At 39.4% G+C, this 20,855-nt stretch overlaps 1 protein-coding gene across 1 annotated transcript in view; it reads right to left on the bottom strand.

Annotated features, from left to right (window-relative positions):
- Positions 1 to 19,292, bottom strand: part of SERPINB10 (serpin peptidase inhibitor, clade B (ovalbumin), member 10) — a 26,025-nt gene extending 6,733 nt beyond the window's left edge. The window contains exons 1-6 of the mRNA XM_006837544.1: positions 19,125 to 19,292; positions 16,246 to 16,311; positions 15,640 to 15,777; positions 13,758 to 13,875; positions 2,683 to 2,825; positions 1,051 to 1,206 (exon numbers count right to left, since the gene is read on the bottom strand). Of these exons, the coding sequence (XP_006837607.1) occupies positions 1,051 to 1,206; positions 2,683 to 2,825; positions 13,758 to 13,875; positions 15,640 to 15,777; positions 16,246 to 16,311; positions 19,125 to 19,292 (789 nt within the window). The remainder of the gene's footprint in view (positions 1 to 1,050; positions 1,207 to 2,682; positions 2,826 to 13,757; positions 13,876 to 15,639; positions 15,778 to 16,245; positions 16,312 to 19,124) is intronic.
- Between the last annotated feature and the right edge of the window lie 1,563 nt (positions 19,293 to 20,855).

Below are 20,855 nucleotides of genomic sequence, written 5' to 3'. Positions count from 1 at the left end.
ACTCCACGGCACATAACAACAGCAACAACAACAACTGCGCCAATAAACAACATTCTTATCAACAGAGAAAAGATTGAAGTTGTCAAGGACTTCATTCTTCTTGGATCCACTAACAACACTCATGGAAGCAGCAGTCAAGAAATCAAACGACGTATTGCATTAGGCAATAACCTCATATGCATGTGAAAGCTGTACAGTAAATAAGGAAGACCATAGAAGAATTGACACATTTGAGTTATGGTGTTGGGAAGAATATTGAAAGTGCCATGGGCTGCCAAAAGAACCAACAGATCCGTTTTGGAAGAAGTGCAGCCAGAATGTTCCTTGGAGGCCAAGATGGCCAAACTTCATCTCTCATACTTTGGACATATTGCAGGAGAGACCAATCGCTGAAGAAGGATATCATGTTTGGTAAGGTGGAGGGTCAGAGAGAGGAAGACCCTCAATGAGATGGATTGGCCAAGTGACAGCATCAGTGGACTCAAGCATGGCAACAGTAGTGAGGTTGGCCCACGATTGGGCAGTATTTCATTCTGCTGTGCATAAGGTCGCTATGAGTCGGTATGGATTCCATGGCACCTAACAACAATAACAACTCTGGTAGCATAGTGGTTACAAATCAGGCTGCTAACCTCAGAGTCAGCCATTCGAAACTACCAGTGGTTCCAGGAGAAAGATGAGGCTTTCTGTTCCTGTAAAGATTTATTGTCTCGGAAACCCTGTACAGGGTTGCTATAAGTCAGAACTGACTCCTAGGCACCTAACTACCACCACCAATCTATAATGATTGTCTTTCCTATGGGAATTAAATGGAGTTCTTGTGTGGCACTGTGGGTTAATGCGCTGGACTGCAAGGTTGCTTTGAACCACAAGGTCAGTGGGTCAAATTAACCAGCTGCTCCTTGGAAATCCTATACAGGGTCACTATGAGTCAGTACTAACTCGGCAGTACTTAACAACAACAATGGGAATTGAAGAACAGGGAGAGCGGACCCTTATGTTTTTCCCAACAAGGTGAATACTAGTATCATCCTAACATCAGACAAATACCTGCTCCAGTCCACTGATGTCTTCTGGCAGCAGTACGAGAAGGCTGAGGTCACGGCTCTCATAGTACAGTTGAAGACCCGTGACTTGTGGCTGTTCTATGTGAAATACTGGAAGCTTTTGTTTCATCGACATCATCTGTACTGGTTTGCTTGTGGTCTATAAAGATAGGTAGCAAAGTCATTAGAGTCATTAATTTTTATCATAATTGGTTCTCACTTATCTAGAGCACTGGGGAAGCTGGGGCCCCACGGTTAAATGCTGGATACAGTTATCAAGGCCTTGTCTTCCGGAAAAATGTATTCTACTGAATAACATCACTCGCACAGAATCGAGGACTTCCTGTCTTATGGTTTTTGTGGCAACCTCTATAAATCAGAACAAGGTGGAGTCAACCAAACCCTGAAAAGAATACATAAGCTTATGCAACTATGGAAGAGCCAATGATTCAGATATTGAGTAAGCTGTATTTCATATTCAAAACTCCTATGCAAAGAAAAACTGCAATTCAGATGTTGAAGACATACTATCCAAGGAGCCTTGGTAGCACAGTGTTTAGCTTAAGATTCTGGAAACTCCACTCCTGAACTTCCTGGTTCCTCCTACTTACACATGCTAATACAAGTCCTTATTTTGCAGAAACTAATTTGCTTGTCTATCACATGCAACTGAACATTTCTGATGATTATAATAAACCAGATAAATATCCAGCTCATTTCTAATTGTCCAGTTGTACCCAGATCTATTGGATTATGTGCCAAGACCATTGACATTCTGGGAACTGTCTGTTGTGTACAATCAAAGGATTACTCATCAGCTACTCTGCACACTGTTTATACAACGTGACCCACCCTGGACCAAGCAATGGTAACAAACTTCAGTCCACCAATTCCTTCCTTAGCAGAGAGGAGGTGCTTTGGGATTCTGTCCTTGTGGACTGGGAACCAAGAGAGTTAGACATAGTGTTTGAGTTAGCCTGACAGAAGAATGATAAGAGAAATAGTTAAGAAGATGGTTAAAGAATTCTGACAATGTTTGAATTGTTTCATTCTGAGACTAAGCCACATCCCAACCCTTAGACTCAATGAGCTGTGTGTATAACCTTATAGTCTCCTTTTTGTTCTAGTAGATTCCAGTTACTCATGATCAAAACAAGTATGTTGTATCCTATCACAGAAAAGATCTTAAGGAAAAAGGTTGATATGTAAAATAGTTCACTTATTTTACTTATGAAACAGAAGAGTTTGGTAGACGATATCATTGGTTTGGTAGAACTAGAACAGAAGTAGTAGTGAGAGATTGGGCTTGGGCATGGAGGTCTGCTTCTAACTCTTTTCAGGCCCCTGCCACTGGGCCACATTGCAGTTCTCAGCCAGAAAACCAACACAAAGATTCCCTTACACAGCTTGCATGGGTGTAGTTGGTCTGAGTGATAACATGGTTGGAAATCTATTTGCAGAGAAAAAGGGTGCAAAGGGAATTTTCAGGTGGGATACAGCTGGGGATTTCAGTCCAGCCATTCCTTCACTAGGCTGGACCATAGTTTACAAAAACTGACTTCAGACATGGATTTAAAAAATACATCCCCTTACTATTTCAAGTAAAACTCCATACGGGTCATTAACTGGCACCTACCTTGTTTATTCGGAAAGGTTTTTCTGTGGTGTTTTCAACTGAGAACTGTTGCTCCCACATTCCTTTAAAGTAAAGGGCATTCACTAGAACCATCCTAGTTGTAGGACCCACAGAATCCTCAGGTAAGAGATTCAAGATTTTTCCTACAAGAACAAAAACAACAGATTTCAAATGACTGCATGGTAATATATGTATATTTTAATGGAAGAAAACTTGACTTCCCTTTTTTTCTGAGCCATAAAACTTTTCTATAAAATTCTGGGCTCAGATTTTCCAGAAATGGAATAATTTAGGAATAAGTAAATTATTCAGAATAGCTATGAGTAAAGGAAAGAAACACTGGAGCGAGCCTATATTGAATGATCAGTAACTATTGTTCCATATTAATTATAAATGTTTGTCTTAATTGTGAAGACTTCCTTGTAATATGAGTTGCTTTGTACATCTTTTTGAGGGAACTGAAATGTTTCCTTCTTTCACTTCTGCATGCAGTCTAAACTGAATAATGTGTCAACATTTGTGGTTGCCCCAAATTCTGCTTTGATCAACTGCTTATATTGCACTGTTCTATTAACTGTTTAAACTGATATTTGACCACCATTCATTCTCGCCAAACTCCCCCACTAAAACATCTTGGTATATCTGTAAGACAATGTATACAATATATCAAATCTACCTGTTTACACATTTTTTTTTTACAAATTAGAGATTTGTTGAAAAAGTACCATGGTTGGTATCTGCAACAGCAAGTCAAAATATGTTGCTATTGGGGTTTTAGTTCATACATGCATAGGTTTATTCCAAACAAAAAATATATAAACCTGGTTCTGTGATCAGTGGGTGGCTGATCTCAGAATAGATTTCCTTTATCAAGTTGTGCTCAGATTGACTGTAATAGATTTCCTTTAGTTTCATTAGGATGCTTTCAAACAAAGGATGAGTGCCAAATTGTTATGTGAAGATCAACTAGCTCAAATTGCGAATTTTTCCATCAGGCTTTTAAGCAACACAGAAGCTAATAAAGATGATTTCATCAAAAGAATTGTAACCAGAAATGAGTCTTGGATTTAACAATCCCATCCAGAGAGCAAGATCCATTCAAGACAGTAAGTTCTGAGAGAATCCGTGCACCCAGTTAAATTCAAGGCAAAGAAGTCGAGGCAAAAGTTGTCAATTTTTCTCACAGGTCACAAGACGATCATGGGAGCTTATAATAAAGAAACATAAGGAAAATGGAAAATTGCATTGGTGAGAAAAAAGCCAGGAGAGTTATGCAGAATCATTTCTTTTCACCATGACAATGTACCTGCTCATTTTTTGAGGGTAGTAAGAACTGTGCTACATGAATTTTCCTGGGAGACTTTACCTCTGTTCACCTTGTTGTTGGTTGTTGTTGTTGTTAAGTGCCGTCGAGTCGGTTCCGACCCATAGCGACCCTGTACAGGGTTTCCGAGGGTGTAAATCCTTACGGGAGTAGAAAGCCTCATCTTTCTCCCGCGGAGCGGCTGGTAGTTTCGAACCACTGTTGGTAGGCGCCATCAAGTCATTTTTGACTCATAGAGACCCTCTTTGTCCAATAGAACTAATCAGTGCCAGGTGTTGCATCAGCCACACAACTGTTCCTACATTTGAGCCCATTGTTGCTGCCACTATGATAGTTCATCTGGTTGGAGACATCTTCCTCTTTTTTGCAGACCTTCCACTTTACCAAGCATTGCTTCTTTTTTCAGGGTCTGGTCCCTCCTCATAATATGTGCGAGAGACGAAGTCTTGCCGTTTTTGCTTGTAAGGAGCATTCTGACTGTGCTTCTTCCAAAACAGATTTATTTGTTCTTCTGTCAATGGTATTTTCAACATTCTTCTTTAACACGACAATTCAAATGCATCAATTCTTCTACAGTCTTCCTTGTTCATTATCCAACTTTCATATGTGTATGAGACAATTGAAAATGACTTGGTTTGGGAGCACCTTAGTCCTCAAACTGACATCTCTGTTCCTTAACACTTTAAAAAGTTCTTTTGCAACATATTTTCATAATGCAATATATCCTTTGATTTCTTCCATAAGCATTGATTGTGGACACAAGAAAAATTGATTGTGGACACAACTTCAATCTTTCCTGTTTGTCATGATGTTATTTATCAGTCCAGTTGTGAAGATTTTTGTTTTCTTTGTATTGAGTTGCAATCCATACTGAAGGGTAAAAAGTCTTTAATTTTCATCAGTATTTCAAATCCTCTTCACTTTCAGTAAGCAAGGTTGTGTCATCTACATATCTCAGGTTGTTAAGGACTCTTCCTCAAATGCTGATTCTATGTTTTCTTCTTATAATCCAGCTTCTCTGATGATTTGTTCAGCATGGAGATTGAATTAGCTTGGTGAATGATAACAAGCCTACAGCACATTTTTCCTGATTTTAAACCATTCCATATTCCCTGGTTCTGTTCAAATGACTGTATCTTAGCACTGACAAATGAGCAACTTCAGTTCTGCATCAGTTTGTTGAAACATTTAAGTTGTATTTAGTCAATGTCTTGAGCCTTGTTCTTCTCCAATGCCTTCAGTGTACCTTCTATTCTTAATCATATGGTACCTCCCGAAATGATTCAACATTGACCAATTCTTTTTGGTACAGGGACTCTGTGTATTCCTTCCATCTTCTTTTGATGTTTCAGTCATCATTCAGTATTTTGCCTATATAATTCTTTATACTACAACTCAAAGCTTGCAATTTTTCTTTAGTTCTTTCAGCATGAGAAATGCTGAATGTGTTCTTCTCTTGTGGTTTTCTAACTTCAGGTCTTTGCACATTCTATTATAATACTATACCTCAACTTCTTGAGCTGCCCTTTGAAATTTTCTGTTCAGCTCTTTTATTTCATCATGTCTTCTACTCTATTTAGCTTCACTAAACTCTCAAGGACAAGGTTCAGGTCTCTTTTGACATTCATTTTGGTATTTACTTTGTTCCTCTATTTTTAATGACCATTTGCTTTCTTTATGTATTATGCTATCGATATCATCCCACATCTAATGCAACAACTTTATTCTTGAGATGGTCTCTAATTCAGGTGGCATATACTCAAGGTCATATTTTGGTTCTCATTGTTGTTGTTGCTAAGTGCCGGTGAGTCAGTTACGGCTCACAGTGACCCTGTATAGGGTCTCTGAGGAGCAGCTGGTGGTTTTGAACTGCTAAACTGTGGTTCAAAGTCCAGTGCTGATCCTACAGTGCCATACAAGACTTGTTTTAATTTTCTTCAGCTTCAGTCTGAACTTGCATCTGAGCAATTAATGGTCTGTTCTACAATAGGCCCTTGGCCTTGTTTTGGCTGATGATATTGAGCTTCTCCATCTTCTTTACCCACTGATCTCATCAGTATAATTCTTTTGTATTCCATCTGTAGAGGTCCAAGTTTATAGTCTTTTATGTTGATGGAAAAAGGTATTTGCAATGACTAAGTCATTGGTCTGGCAGAATTCTCTCATGTGTCCTCCAGCATCATTTCTGTCACCAAGGCCATGTTTTCTAACTACTGGCCCTTCCTCTTTATCTCCAACTTTCACGTTCTAATTATCAATGCATACTGGTTGCATGCTTATTCAATTTTGGAATGTTGTTAGAATTCTTCAATTTCAGCATCATTGACTTTAGTGGCTGGTGTGTAATTTGAGTACTAGTGGTATTAAGTAATCTTCCTTTTAGGCACATGGTCATTATCCTATGTCAGATAGCATTGTACTTTAAGACAGATCTTGAAATGCTCTTTTTAACAGTGAATGTGATGCCATTCCTCTTCAGTTTGTCATTCCTATAATAGTAAATGACATGATTTTCTGATTCTAAATGGTCAATACCAGTCCATTTCAGTTCACTAGTGCCTTTGTTGTTGTCAGGTGCCATCGAGTTGGAACTGACTCATAGAGACCCCATGCATAGCAGAATGAAACAATGTCCGATCCCGGGCCAACCTCACTACTTCTACCACACTAGGATATTGATCTTTATGCATTCTATTTTTATTTTTGATGACTTCAGGTTTTCTAGATTCATACTTCCTGCACTTCACATTCAAATTATTAAAACATATTTGCACCTGTTTCTTCTCATTTTGAGTTGCCACATCAGTAAATGAAGGTCTCAAAAGCTCTGGTCATTAGATTCAACTCTACTTTAGTACAGTCTATGTCAAAAAATTTGGAAGACACCTACCTGGTCACCCAACTAGAAGAGATCCATTTTTGTGCCCCAAAAGAAAGATGACCCTAGAATTTGAAGAAATGTGACCCTGCAGAATGTGGAAATTATCAAACTATTATTCATATCACAAGCAAATGAAATGATGCTGATGATAATATAAAAGATGGTTATAGTAGTACATCAACGATATACTGGCAGACATTCCAGCTGGATTCAGAAAAGGACATGGGAGAAGGGGTATTAATGATAACGTGCAATGGATCTTGGCTGAAAGCAAAGAATACCACAAGGATGTTTACTTGTGCTTTATTAACTATGCAGAGGCATTTGACTGTGTGGAACCTAACAAAACTATGGATAACATTGAGATGAAGAAGAATGTGGCATCAGCGTTGGAAATTGTCTCTTTATTAACCTGTGATATGTAGATGATAATATTGCTTATTGGCTGCAAAGAGGACTTGAGGTACTTGCTGATGAAGATCAAAGAACACGGTCCTCCATATGGATTGCAACTCAGTGTAAACAAAACAAAAATCTCACAACTGGACCAATAAACAATATCATGGCAAACAGGAAAAAGATTTTTAAGTTGTCAAGGATTTCATTTTACTTGGATCCATAATCAATGCTCATAGAAGCAGCAGTCAAAAACTCAAGCCACATAGTGCATTGGGCAAATCTACTGCAAAAGACCTCTTTGAATTGTTAAAAAACAAAGATGCCACTTTAAGGAGTAAGGTAGACCTGGCCCAAGCCATGATAGTTTCAAAAGCCTCGTAATAAGAAAGATCCTAGAAGAAACAATGAGTCTAAATTAAGGTTTGGAGAAGAATACTAAAAGTACCATAGACTGCCAGAAGAAGAAACACATCTGTCTTGGAAGTAAAACCACAAGTCTCCTCAGGAGGTAGGATGACTAGACTTCATCTCACATGCTTTGGACTTGTTATCAGGTGGGACCCTCCCCTGGGAAAGACCATCATGGGTGCAAACATAGCAATAATTATGAGGATGACACGGGACCAGTCAGTGTTCTGTTCTGTTGAGCATTGAGTCTCTAGGAGTTGGAGTCAACTTGATGGGCAGCTAACCATAACAAGATGTCAGCTAACTAACGAGATGGATTGGCCAGGTGTCAGCATCAATGGACTCAAGTTTGGCAACAGTAGTGAGGTTGGCCCAGGATCGGACATTGTTTTGTTCTGCTGTGCATAGGGTCGCTATGAGTCGGTGCCGACTCGATGGCACCTAACAACAACAACAACAACAAATATGTGGTAGAAAGATCTGTATTGAGGAGACTTCCACACAACCCACTTTCACCCCCCAAACACAGACTACCTGAAATGAAGGGCTAATTTTTCAGATGTCAAAGTACACACTTGAAAGAGATTCTAAAATTATAAAAGATTTACCATTTGACTAATGAAATGGATATGGAGGAAAACACGAATAGAAACTCTAGAATTGGTAGGAAACTTTAAAAAGATATCAAACATGATTGAAATTTTAAAATTGTCAAGGAATTAGCTCCTCTGAAAACAGTGCCAACTCCGATATTTAGAGGACAAATATTTTTAACACTCTGTTAGTAGATAATGCCTGTTGTTGTTGTTGTCATTAAGTACCATCAGTTCTGACTCATAGCGACTTTGTATAGCATTTCCAAGGAGCAGCTGGTAAGCTTGAACTGCTGACCTTGTGGTTCAAACCATCCTTATAGTCCAGTACATTAACCCATAGTGCCACCAGGACTCCAGATAATGTCTACACTATTAAAATAGCTCCAGAGTATTTTAATAGCTCCAGAGTATTTTAATAGCTCAGAGTAGAAAGACATCTGATTAGTTTCATCAAATTAGTTTTAATCCCAGTATTAAAACATGACAAAAAGGCACAAAATCCAAATCTATAGACCAGTTTCTCTTATGAATATACATAAAAAATCCTAAATTAAATATGAGCAAATCAATCTATGATCACAGCAAAGTCAGAAGTTTAAACCCACTAGCCGTTCTTAGAAATCATATACAGGGTAGTTACGAATCAGAAATGACTAGGCAGCTCACAACAACAACAACAACAGATCAATGTCAGTAATATGATGCCATGACAGTAACAATCATATAATGTTAGGAAATCTAATCCTAGTGGTGCCACGGTTAAGCACTTGGCTGCTAGTTAAAAAGTTGGTGGTTCAAATGCACCCAGTCTCACCATAGCAGAAAGACTTGGAAAGATTATAGCCTAGAAAACTCTATAGAGAAGTGCTTCTCTGAAACACATAAAGTAAGTTATATGTCAAAAATGAACTCAAACACCCATAAAAACAACAATATCAGCATTACCACAATCTATGGTCCCTGGATGGCACAGATGGTTTATGTTCAACTACTAAGTGAAATGTTGGCATTTCCAATCCACCTAGAGGCTCAATGGTGATCTACTTCCCTAAAGATTCTTGTTGCTGTTACGTGCTGTTGAGTTGCTTTTGACGCCTAGAAATCCTATGTAGAGTAAAAGGAAATACTGCCAGCTCCTGTGAAATATTAGGTAAGTTTGAAACTCCAAAGATTACAGTCAAGAAAATGCTATGGGACAGTTTCTATTCTATTACACAGTGAGGTTAGTATGAGTCAGAATCAGCTGCATGGTAACGGGTTTGGTTAGGATTTAATCATATGATTTGTTTGGATGGGTCAGAGGAGTTTGAGCTGTTTTGGCTTTAATGAGTACTCTTGTTATGAAGTGCCCTCGAGTCAGTTCTGACTCATAGAGAAAGTGATTAAATAAACAAAATACACAAGTAATTCTAGCTGAAGGAGTCTTTGCATTTAGATTTTAAAGGAATGTCAGAATGCAAGTTAAAATAAATGGCAGAACTTTATAAAAAAGAAAGAAAAATATTCCTTATGTACAAATAAACATAATTAAAAAACAGCTGCAACCATACATTGTCAGAGAACTTCCAGAGATTCAAGCCAAATTCAGAAGAGGATGTGAAACAAGGGATATCATTGCTAACGTCAGATGGGTCTTGGCTGAAAGCACAGACTACCAGGAAGATGTTTACCTGTGCTTTAATGACTATGCAGAGGCTTTCTGTTGTGTGGATCATGACAAACTATGGACAGCATTGCAGAGAATGAGTATTCCGGAACACACAATTGTGCTCATGAGGATCGTGTCCATAGACCAAGAGGTAGTTGTTCAAAAGCACAAGGGAATGGTTTAGTACAACCTTAGGAAAGGTGTGTGCCAGGGTTGTATTCCTTCATCATACTTATTCAACTGAGCAAATAATCTAAGAGGCTGGATTAAATGAAGAAGAATATAGTATCAAGATTAGAGGAAGATTCATAAGCAACCTGAGATATGCAGATAATATAACCTTACTTGCTGAAAGGGAAGAGGACTTAAAATACTTACTGATGAAGATCAAAGATCATGGCCTTCGATATGTGCTGCACCTCAATGTAAAAACAAAAATTCTCACAACAGGACCAATAAATAACATCACAATAAATGGAGAAAAGATTGAAGTTGTCAAAGACTTCATTTACTTGGATCAATCATCAATGCTCATGGAAGCAGCAGTCAAGATATCAAACAACTTACTGTATCAGGCAAATCTGCTACACAAGACCTCTTTAAAATGCTGAAGAGCAAAGACGTGAGTTTGAGTGCCTGGCTAAGGTGTGCCTGACCCAAGTCATGATATTTCCAATAACCTCATATGCATGTGAAAGTTGGGCAGTGAATAAGTGAATAAGGAAGACTACAGAAGAACTAGTGCATTTGAGCTATGATGTTGGAGGAGAATATTAAATTTTAAAGTACCACGGACTGCCAAAAGAACAAACCAATCAGTGTTGGAAGAAATACAACCAGAATGCTCCCTGGAAGCCAGGATGCTCAGACTTAATCTCTCATACTTTGGACATATTGTCAGGAGGGACCAGTCCCTGGAGAAGAATATCCTATTTGGTAAAATGGAAGGTTGTAGAAAAAGAGGAAGACCTCCAACAAGAGGATTGGCCCAGTGGCAGCTGCTATGAGCTCCAATGTAGCAATGGTTGTGATGTTGGCATAGAACTGGGCAGGGTTGCTACGAATTGGTACCAACTCGATGGCACCTAACAACCACAGCATGTAGAACATAATATTGGACACCAAAGATAGAGAAAACCTATCATCTTCTTCTGGGGAAGACCTAGACCACAGGTATTATTTTCATCACTAGTACTGATTACTGATATCTAGGGGAAAGATGAGCTTGTATACTATTCAATACTCAGCAACTCCATTGTCGTTTTTAAGTGCCGTGGAGTTGGCTCTGACTCATGGCGACCCTGTATAGTTTCCGAGGAGAGGCTGCTGAGTTTGAAGCACCGATCATGCTGTTCAATCCAACCTTGCAGTCCAGTGCACTATTCTACAGCACCACATCAGCAACTTCATTAGTATGTTGGTATTAATGCTGTTGAGTCACTTTTGACTAAGTGAAACTGTACAGCGTTTCCTAGGAGTAGCTGGTGGGTTTGCAAAGCCACACCAAGGACAGTTTTAAATATTGAATTCTTCAGAACTTTTATAATCTACAGTTGCTCAGACCCCCTTTAAACAATTACAAGGGAACACATACCAGTAAAAAACATTGAACCAGTAAGAAGATATGGGGTACAAGAAAGCACGATAAAGCCATCAGTACAAATTAGAGTTAAGTCTAAATAACTGCTAATTTAAAACATTTTTTAAATATTTGAATTAATTTCTTTATCATCCTGTAGAGCAGTAGCTGAAAATGAAGAGCATGCCAGGGATGTCAGGTTGGGAAAACTCCAGTTAATTTAAATTTGAGTCTATCATTCACTTCTTTCAATGCACCTAGCTGCTAAAACGCACAGCAGTAGTAGGGCATATAAAAGATCATTAGTTTTACAAGGGATGTACAAATGCAGATTTAAATACAATGCCTCAAAGTAACACAAAGCATTGGCTCCAAAGAGAACATTTTCCTACACTGGAGAGCTAACAGTGCCACCTACTGTCTGGCTACTTACACACACCCTTGGTCCTGGTGGTGTGTTGTGCGGTGGAGTCGGTTCCAACTCATAGTGACCCTGTACAGGATTTCTCAGGCTGTAAATCTTTACAGGAGCAGAAAGCGTCATCTTTCTCCTGCAGAACAGCTGGTAGCTTCGAATTGCTGACCTTGAGGTTAGCAGCACAATTCGTAGCCACTAAACTACCCTGGTAGGTAATGGATGAAATACCATTTTTTTTTTTTTTTAAGATGTTTTGGAATTAATGTGGACACTAGAATGTCCAACATGCCAAACAAATATGTGATCGGTTTTGGACTGCATGTATTCAACACCCCTCGCCCATTCCCCATTTGGAAGGAGCTTTCAGACAATAAGACTTTAAGAGAGAAAGAGAAGAAGTACGTAAGAGAAATATAAACTTAAGGAGCTCTGGTAGCGTAGTGGTTACGAATCGGGCTGCTAATCTCACGGTCAGCAGTTCGAAACCACCAGCTGTTCCGTGGGTGAAAGATGAGGCTTTCTGCTCCCGTAAAGATTACAGCTTCGGAAACCCTGTACAGGGTCGCTATGAGTCGGAACCGACTCCACGGCACTTAACAACAACAACATCTTACTTAAGGCACTGTATTTGGGGGTTCTCTTTTCTCTCCTTTTTTTGGTACAGAAACTTAACCTATATCCTGATTTTTTTAAATTACTTAAGGTCTTATAGCACATTTAGTGGCACCATTGTTATTAAATAGTAGTTGCATCACTTAAAATCATAGAAGCAGCAGTATTTCAAAGTGTAAGGCTATTTCCTTTTGACTTGACTTCTGTTTGGAATTAGTGAGATTTGATAATATTCTTCTTTACTCAGTAAAGTGGAGACTTGACTTACATGTTTTAGAAATGGCTTGTTGGTAAACGGAACCCTGGTGTTGCAGTGGGATAAACATTGGGCTGTTGACTTAAAGGTCAGCAGTTCAAACCCACCAGCTGCTCTGCAGTCTGCCCCTGTGGAGATTTACAGTCTCCGAACCCTGTGAAATAGTTCTAGCTTGTCCTCTGGGGTCCCTGTGCATCTGAGTTGACTTGACAGCAGTGGATTATTGGAAAAACCAAATCTAAACATTATGGTTCTAGAAAGAAATGTTCTAATCAGTTATAATGTGTCCACATTTCTACTCTGTTAGCACAGTGATTACGAGTCGGGCTGCTAACCTCAAGGTCAGCAGTTTGAAACTACCAGATTTTGTGTGGAAGAAAGATAAGGCTTTCGTCTCCCAAAAAGATTCACAGCCTCAGATACTCATATACAGAGTCACTGTAAGGAAGAGCATAGAAGAATTGATGCTTTTGAGTTGTGGTGTTGGAGGAGAATACTAAAAGTGCCATGGGCTGCCAAAAGAGCCAATAGATCTGTGTTGGAAGAAGTGCTGCCGGAATGCTCCTTGGAGGCTAGGATGGCCAAACTTCGTCTCTCATACTTTGGACATATTGCCAGGAAGGACCAGTCGCTGGAGAAGGACATCATGTTTGGTAAGGTGGAGGGTCAGAGAAAAAGAGGAAGACCCCCAACGAGATGGATTGGCCAAGTGACAGTATTGATGGACTCAAGCATGGCAACGGTAGTGAGGTTGGCCCCAGATTGGGCAGTGTTTCGTTCTTCTGTGTATAGAAATAAGGTTGCAATGAGTCGGTACCAACGCGATGGCACCTAACAACAACAACAACATGAGTCGGAACCAACTCCAAGGCTCGTCCCCACCACCACCACCACCACCAATTTGAAACGTTGATACTTGGAGAAGCTCTAAGGAACTCCAGGGTGAAAACTTACCTTCAGTCTGGTTTTCAACCCAAGAGTTGACCTCCTTTCTGGTTTGGTCAGGAGTTTCTATGAAATTAACAGACTGTGGCTCTGCTCCAAAGTATTTTTTCATGTCATCTAGATATTTCTGAAAGATACAGGTAAAATCCTCTTTTTGTAAACTTTATACAAAATTTAGATTTCAAGTCTATTTTGACTATCAAAAGAGCTAGGTGAATGGACAATTGTGAACTCCCACCCTATCACTCCCTTCTCCCCTCATCCCCAGTTTGGATCAAGAATTAAGCAGCCTCTTTGCAAATTTGGAAGTGTGGTGGCTCTGTAGGATAAGCACTGGATTTTGGACCAAAAAGTCCACCAGTCTCTCCATGGGAAAAAAGATGAGGCTTTCTGGTCCCAAAGATTTAAAAACCCTGGAAACCTCATAAAGGGTCAGTGTGAGTCAGAACTGACTGGATGGCACTTGAAACAATATTGCAAACGTAGCAGAGCCCTGACTAGCCCCACAGAACCCCAGGTGCTGGGAGAATGCCTGCCACAGTTGGTTCTGAACCTTCCTGTCTCCTCTTTCCTATTTTGATTCATGGCCAAGGCTGGAATAGAAAGAACAATCCACAAATCCACAGGAAGACGCCCAGTGGCCAACCAGTCTTGGAAATTGTACTTTATTACTGTGGCAGGAATGGGACCCAAGTGAGGTTCCTGGGACCTGCAGTTGCTGCTATGGAACCTTGTGAAGGGCCTCTAAGGAAAACTTTATGCTGACAGTAAATTAGACTTCTGAGCATGATCAGGCATTCCAGAGGTGCTGGCCCACATTAGAACTTGAGAAAACAGACAAAACACACTTTCTGAGGAAAAACGTTGTTCTTCTCCTTCCAGGCCCTGGAGGTGCATTGTGAAAGCAGTCAGTCACCGGATGTGGGTTGTAGTGACCAGGAACACCTATCCTGGGAACATCATTTATTCTTCAGGGCAGTTATGATTCTCTGTCAGCTTGCTGACTTCATGGTGGACTTGTAAGCAGTAAAAGTTAGTGAGTTAATTCCTCTTCCAGGCAACAGAACAAAGATTACAAGATCCAAATTCTGAGGAATTTATAGTCTACTAAAACCAAAATTTAAAAAATACATAAGGCATCACTTCCTACTTAACCCAAGGGTTCTGATCAATCCCTGGTGGTACCGTGGTTAAGCACTTGGTTGCTAATCAATTAGGTCTGAGGTTCAAACTCACCAACTGCTCCAAGGAAGCAACATGATGTAGTCAGATTCCATAAAGATTATAGACTTAGAAATCCGACAGGAGAGTGTTCCTGTAACTTACAGGAGTCACTGTTTGTGAATAACAACGGCAATTTCTCTATGGAGTTCTTGGGTGGTGCAAACTGTTAAGTACTTGACTGCTAACCAGAAGGGTGGGCGTTCAAGTCCTCCTAGAGATAATCTTAGAATAAAGAGGTGGAGATCTGTTTCCAAAAGAGGGTAACCCTAAAAACTCTATAGAGCACAATTCTGCTGTACACATAGGGCTGGAAGCATCTCGATGCCAGCTGGTGTTTGTTGATGTTTATTTATTCTGTACTTTTTGCTCCCTATTTCCAGTGAAACAAACATTGATCCAAACATAATATAGACCTAATTTTCATATGTGTTCAAGCTCCATTCCTAGAGCCTACTCTTTTATTCTGGACATGAAGATCTGATCGCTAGATTTTGTCTGAGAGCCATTATTGGTTTCCTTTACAACAACATGCTCTTGGCTGCTCTAAATGAATGCTTACGAGGAAGTATTGTACTTGGAAATGCTAGAGAAATGTACAAAAAGTTGTTGGTTAGTGTCTCATGGTCCTTTGCTTCCCATCAGCTTTAAATAAAGTGCTTTTACTTACATTGTAAAATGGATATGTCTTCTCACCGTATAACCCATTGGCTGTCTTAAGGATGTAGGCATTGTTGGGCTTGTTGATTTCTGAGATAAGTGTCTGGAAATTAGAGTATATTCCTTCAACTTTGTCCAAATTGAATTCCTTTGGAAGAAAAGAGATCAATCAAATAACCATGTTGAACATGAGCTATATCTCAGCAATCTATAGATAAGTAAAATGATTTGGTGCATTGCAAACAAAAGCTAGAACACAAATCTAATGTAGATTTTAGAATGTCTGCTTTAATGCTAGCAATGTAAAAAATGTCAAAATTATTAGGGCACTGAATTCTTCATATTTAGCTTGCAAGACAGGCAAACATACACTTAAAGATGAAACTATTTTGAAAGGGAAAAATAGGTGGGGAAGATAAGGAAAAATAATATGACTTCTCAAAAACGTGTACGTATTTTGTATTCTGAAAGTGCTTCTGTCATTTTGACATGTTTTTCTAGGAAAAGTAGCCCTCTTAAATTACTTAAATTAACCACTAAAACACACATGCTAATAGTGCTTTCTCTGTAATCATCAGGTGAATTAGTTACTTGGATATTCAAAGGTAAGAGATACCATTTTCCTTTTCTTTTCACTTTCAGGACAAGATTTGAGGTCGTGGCCTTGGTTCAATTGAAGCACCTGTAATTTTAGTAAAAAGGTAATAGATGAGTGAAATCTGCAGAGAAGTAATCATATGAAATACATGCCAAGAAATGAGAGTTATTTCTATAGCTACCAAACATATAATTAATAAACCACAGGAGCTCTGATTTGACTTAAATGGTGTGGTAGCTGAATAGGGTAAGTCAAGAGCTACTTTTAGATGAAAAAAACCCAAAAACATTAAACTGCTAATCCCTTTATAAGGGACCAGGGTATAAGTGTTTATTGACTAACCCAAAAGAAAGTGGTTTGAACTCACCAGCTGCTCCAAAGGAAAATGATGTGGCAGGCTTCTCCCATAAAGATTATGTCTTGGAAACTATGGGGCAGTTCTAGTCTGCCCTGGAGGGTTGCTATCGGTTGAAATCAGCCCAGTGGCAATGGGTACGGGTAAGCCTTTTATTTTAATACTTCCTGGTGTGGCACTGTGGGATAAAGCACTGACTGGACTGCGAGGTTGGTTTGACCCACAAGGTCCATGGTTCAAACTCACCAACCAACTCCTTGGAAACCCTATTGGGGTCGCTATGAGTCTAAATTGACTCAACAGCACTTAATAGCAACAACAACATAGAAGATTTGGAGTCCTGTTGTGATGCTGTAGGATAAGCACTGGAGTACAAATTGAAAAGTCAGTGGTTCACACCCACCAGCCAAGCCTCAGAAACCCTATGTCATTGTTAGTCAGGACATTTAGATTTCTGAGGCTTGGTTGGTGAACTGAACCACTATCTTTTCAGTTAGTAGTCCAGTGCTTATCCTACAGGGTCACATTAGGAATCCAAATCTTCCATGCTATTGTTGTTAAGTGTCGTTGAGTCAGTTCCAACTCATAGCAACCCTGTATAGGGTTTCCAAGGAGCTGCTGGTTAGTTTGAACCATTGACCTTGAGGTCCAGTGCTTTATGCCACAGCGTTACACCAGCATTATTAGTAAGGGCATTTAAGGTAACGTTGGGAAAATTCTCTTCTTTTCCATGTTCCACTTTTACCTATGACTATTTTGAAAAGAAGGCTAGATGTTCAACTGAGATCACTATTCAGATAATTTAAGCAAAAATCACCAGTGCCACAATTATCCCCAAATCTCAGGCATCTTAGATGAGTGCTTCTTCAAGTCTCATCTTTTACCACTGCCTGACAGAGTCTTTGTCTCCAGCCCAGTAGTTCATTTGAAAGTTAACAGGAAGGATGTGGACAATCCTTTTCTCCCCTGAATTGTGAAAAAGTAGAAGAGAAAGCAAAATTTCCATCTTCCACCTTCGAAACCCAGTTCACAGGAAGGAGTAAAGTCTATTTTACCAAAGATTGGGCCACCCACAGTGACAGAACGGGGGCCATTTGCCCAGTAAAAGGAGAAGAGGGTCCACTCACTGGGCACATGGGCAAACTGAAGCTATTACTATTTACATAATATTTAAATAAAATTGGGCAAGCAACACCTAGCATTATATTGATATGAAATGGATCCAACTTGCAATCCACCTATGGAGAGTCTCTCCCTTTAATGATTCATCCTTTTCAACTTCATGGATCAGGAATAACTATTAGTGGTGCAGACTTTTGTTGTTACGACGCAATAGTTTGTGAATTACAAAGGTCAGAGTAATAGTCTAGTCTCAAATTCACAATATAAAATAACTCAAATCATGAAATATGAATAAATGTTATAGTCTGAGTTCTACCAGTCTCTAGACAGTCTTGTCTTTTTAATGATTTTGAGTTGGTTTCTCCATTTTTCTCCCACTCTTGTGATCCCTTTCAGACCAGCAGAGGTCGTTGGGCACCATCTAGTTCTTCTAACCTCAGGGTTGTGGAGTGTGGTGTTCATATGACCTATTACATTGGACTAATTGTTTCCATTGTTCTCAGCTTTCATCACCCTTCTTCCCTCTACCTTAGATGATGCGCACAAACGTCTAAGATCTCAGTCACTACTCACTGACGTAGGATATAGAACATTGTCTTTGTGGACTGTGTTATGCCAATTGACCAAGGTGTTCCCAGAGTCTGTTGTTCTGATCCTCCTTGCCCCACGTCTCATCCTCTCAAGGTGTTTGATTGTTTCTGAGAAGTTTTCAAAACTTGGCCCCCTGTATGCTCTACCACATTCATGGATATATTTGCAGTAAAAGTAGATACTTAGGTACAAATATCCTCTGTCAAACCTATGTTCATAGGTATATGCCAACTCTTCCTCCCACAGAATAATGTTATTTTGCTATTTCAATGTTATCTCTTTGTGAGCTCTTTAATAGACTAGCGAACATTTTTCTAATCTCACAAAGATTTTCTTTAAAACCCAAAGAAGTAAAATTAAGTGAATTCTGTTCCTCTTGCTTTGTTTGGTTGTTTCTTTATTTAATCCATGCATGATGTCTAAACAATATTTGACCCTTCGGTTCTTAAAACTTTTAATAATCAAAATTAATGTGTTCTTAATGTTGAATCAAAATAGATGAACTCATTGTTTCTCCATTTTATTTTTCTAGAGCACATGAGTACTGAAATGGTATGCTTGTTGTTATTAAGTGCCATGGAGTCGGTTCTGACCCGTAGCGACCCGGTACAGGGTTTCCAAGGCTATAAATCTTTACGGGAGCAGAAAGCCTCATCTTTCTCCCACAGACCAGCTGGTAATTTCGAACTGCTTCTTCTTACGGTCTAGAATTTTGGAAGAATTACTGTGAAATGTGGGCTATTGGGCTCTCGGGGGCTAAGGAAAGATAAAAGGCAAACAAAGTACTTAGTCTAAAGGCAGAACAGAATGGCTGACAGTTCCCACTTACCTGGGCCATTTGAGCTGCAGTGGTACCTTTGGTGCCAAAGTACACCATAGCCAAGGAAGTTGAGATGCCCCAGGGGGAAAAGAAAATATTTTTACCCTCTGAAGATTCAGATAGCTTTTTGCTAAACTCCAGGGCAAACTGGTTGATTGATGTTGCCAGAGAATCCATTGGGAAAACCTAAGAAAAATAAAGCCAAGTATTAATATTGTTCTCTATTTATTTTATTTATTTATTTATTTTGTAGAATGATTTGTTAGCTTAAAAGAGTTTAGATTGAGATATGAAGTAGGGAGAAAGCACACATGGAGTCTCTTTTCTGCTCTTAAGATAACTTTCAGTTTTCTCTCAACCAGTTTCCACTGAGTTCACTCCAGCTCAAAATGTCTAAATTCTACTCTGACAAACCCTGTGTCTCATAGGGTTCCAGTGTCTGATTTCCAGGGAAAAGATCACCACTTTCTTCTGAGGTGCCTCTGCATGGACTTGAACCACCAACCCTACAGATAGCAGCCAATCGCATTAAACGTTTGTACCACCCAGGGACTCCTCAAGTGATAGAGAACCTCTGAAATGGGTTTTCTCCAGCAAGAGACTCTGGCTTTCTCACTTTTTGATATTCAACTTTGAAATTTTATTTCTAGTTGTTCTGATACTTTAATTAAAAGATCTTTTTAAATTGGTTACCTATCTATCAAAGACGTAGCTAGTAGAATGTATTGCCATTTTATAGCAAACCAATGTCTCAAGTTGGTGGCTATTGTTCTTAAGTGTCATTGAGTCGGTGCCAACTCAAAGTGACCTCATATAGAGCTTCCAAAGAGTGGTTGGTGGATTTGAACAGTAGACCTTATGCTTAGCAGTCTAGTGCTGAGCCTACAACACCACTCCAAAAAATAAGTGTGAATCCTGTGTTTACACACTCTCATTAGTACCAGTATCTGTAGAGCTTGACCTCACACTGACATCTGTCACCTGAGAATCGAATGAGCTTCCGGAAGGCTGGGATTCTCTGTGGTCAAGTAGTTGAATCAAGAGGGAGGCCTGTGTAGACCATATTATGGTTTCATCATAAATTATTAAAACTGACACTGCTGAAAACCCTCCTAAGCATAGGCTTATACTTACCCAGCTTCCCAGCCTCTAAATCATGTGGTAGGTGTGGCACCTGTCAATTCCAGAAGTCAAGGATAATCCTAGGCAAACATTATTTCATTTAGAAAAAAAACAAAACAAAACAAAACACAGCACTCTAATTTTGTAGTCACTCTACCAGACTCCTGGTGTGGCACGGTAGGATTGGCAGCAGACTGCAAACCACAAGGATGACAATTCAAACCCATCAGCTGCTCCTCAGAAACCCTATACAGGATCACTATGAGTAGGAACCAACTCAACAACACCACCCCTTCATAAAACATTCAAAACTTCCCTGTATTTTTTTCTCACTAAATTCAATGCCTTCTTAGAAATAACTTCCTTATTTTCTCTAGGACTATAGTCATTCATAGTTCTGGTGTGGCATTGTGGGTTAATGTGCTGGACAACATGATTGGTTTTGAGCCAAAAGGTCGATGGTTCAAGCTCACTAGCCGCTCTTCGGAAACTCTATACAGGGTTGCTATGAGTTGGAACCGACTCCACTGCACTTAAAAAAAACCACTGCACTTAACAAAAAATCATTCAAATGACACGTTGTCTACTACTTATATACCAAGCTTTATCTTTTGGAAA

Source organism: Chrysochloris asiatica, unplaced genomic scaffold, assembly GCF_000296735.1.
Source record: "Chrysochloris asiatica unplaced genomic scaffold, ChrAsi1.0 scaffold00021, whole genome shotgun sequence".
In the NCBI taxonomy this organism is placed as follows: domain Eukaryota; kingdom Metazoa; phylum Chordata; class Mammalia; order Afrosoricida; family Chrysochloridae; genus Chrysochloris; species Chrysochloris asiatica.
The sequence above is the reverse complement of the archived record's forward strand: the minus strand, read 5'-3'. Positions and strand labels throughout refer to the sequence as shown.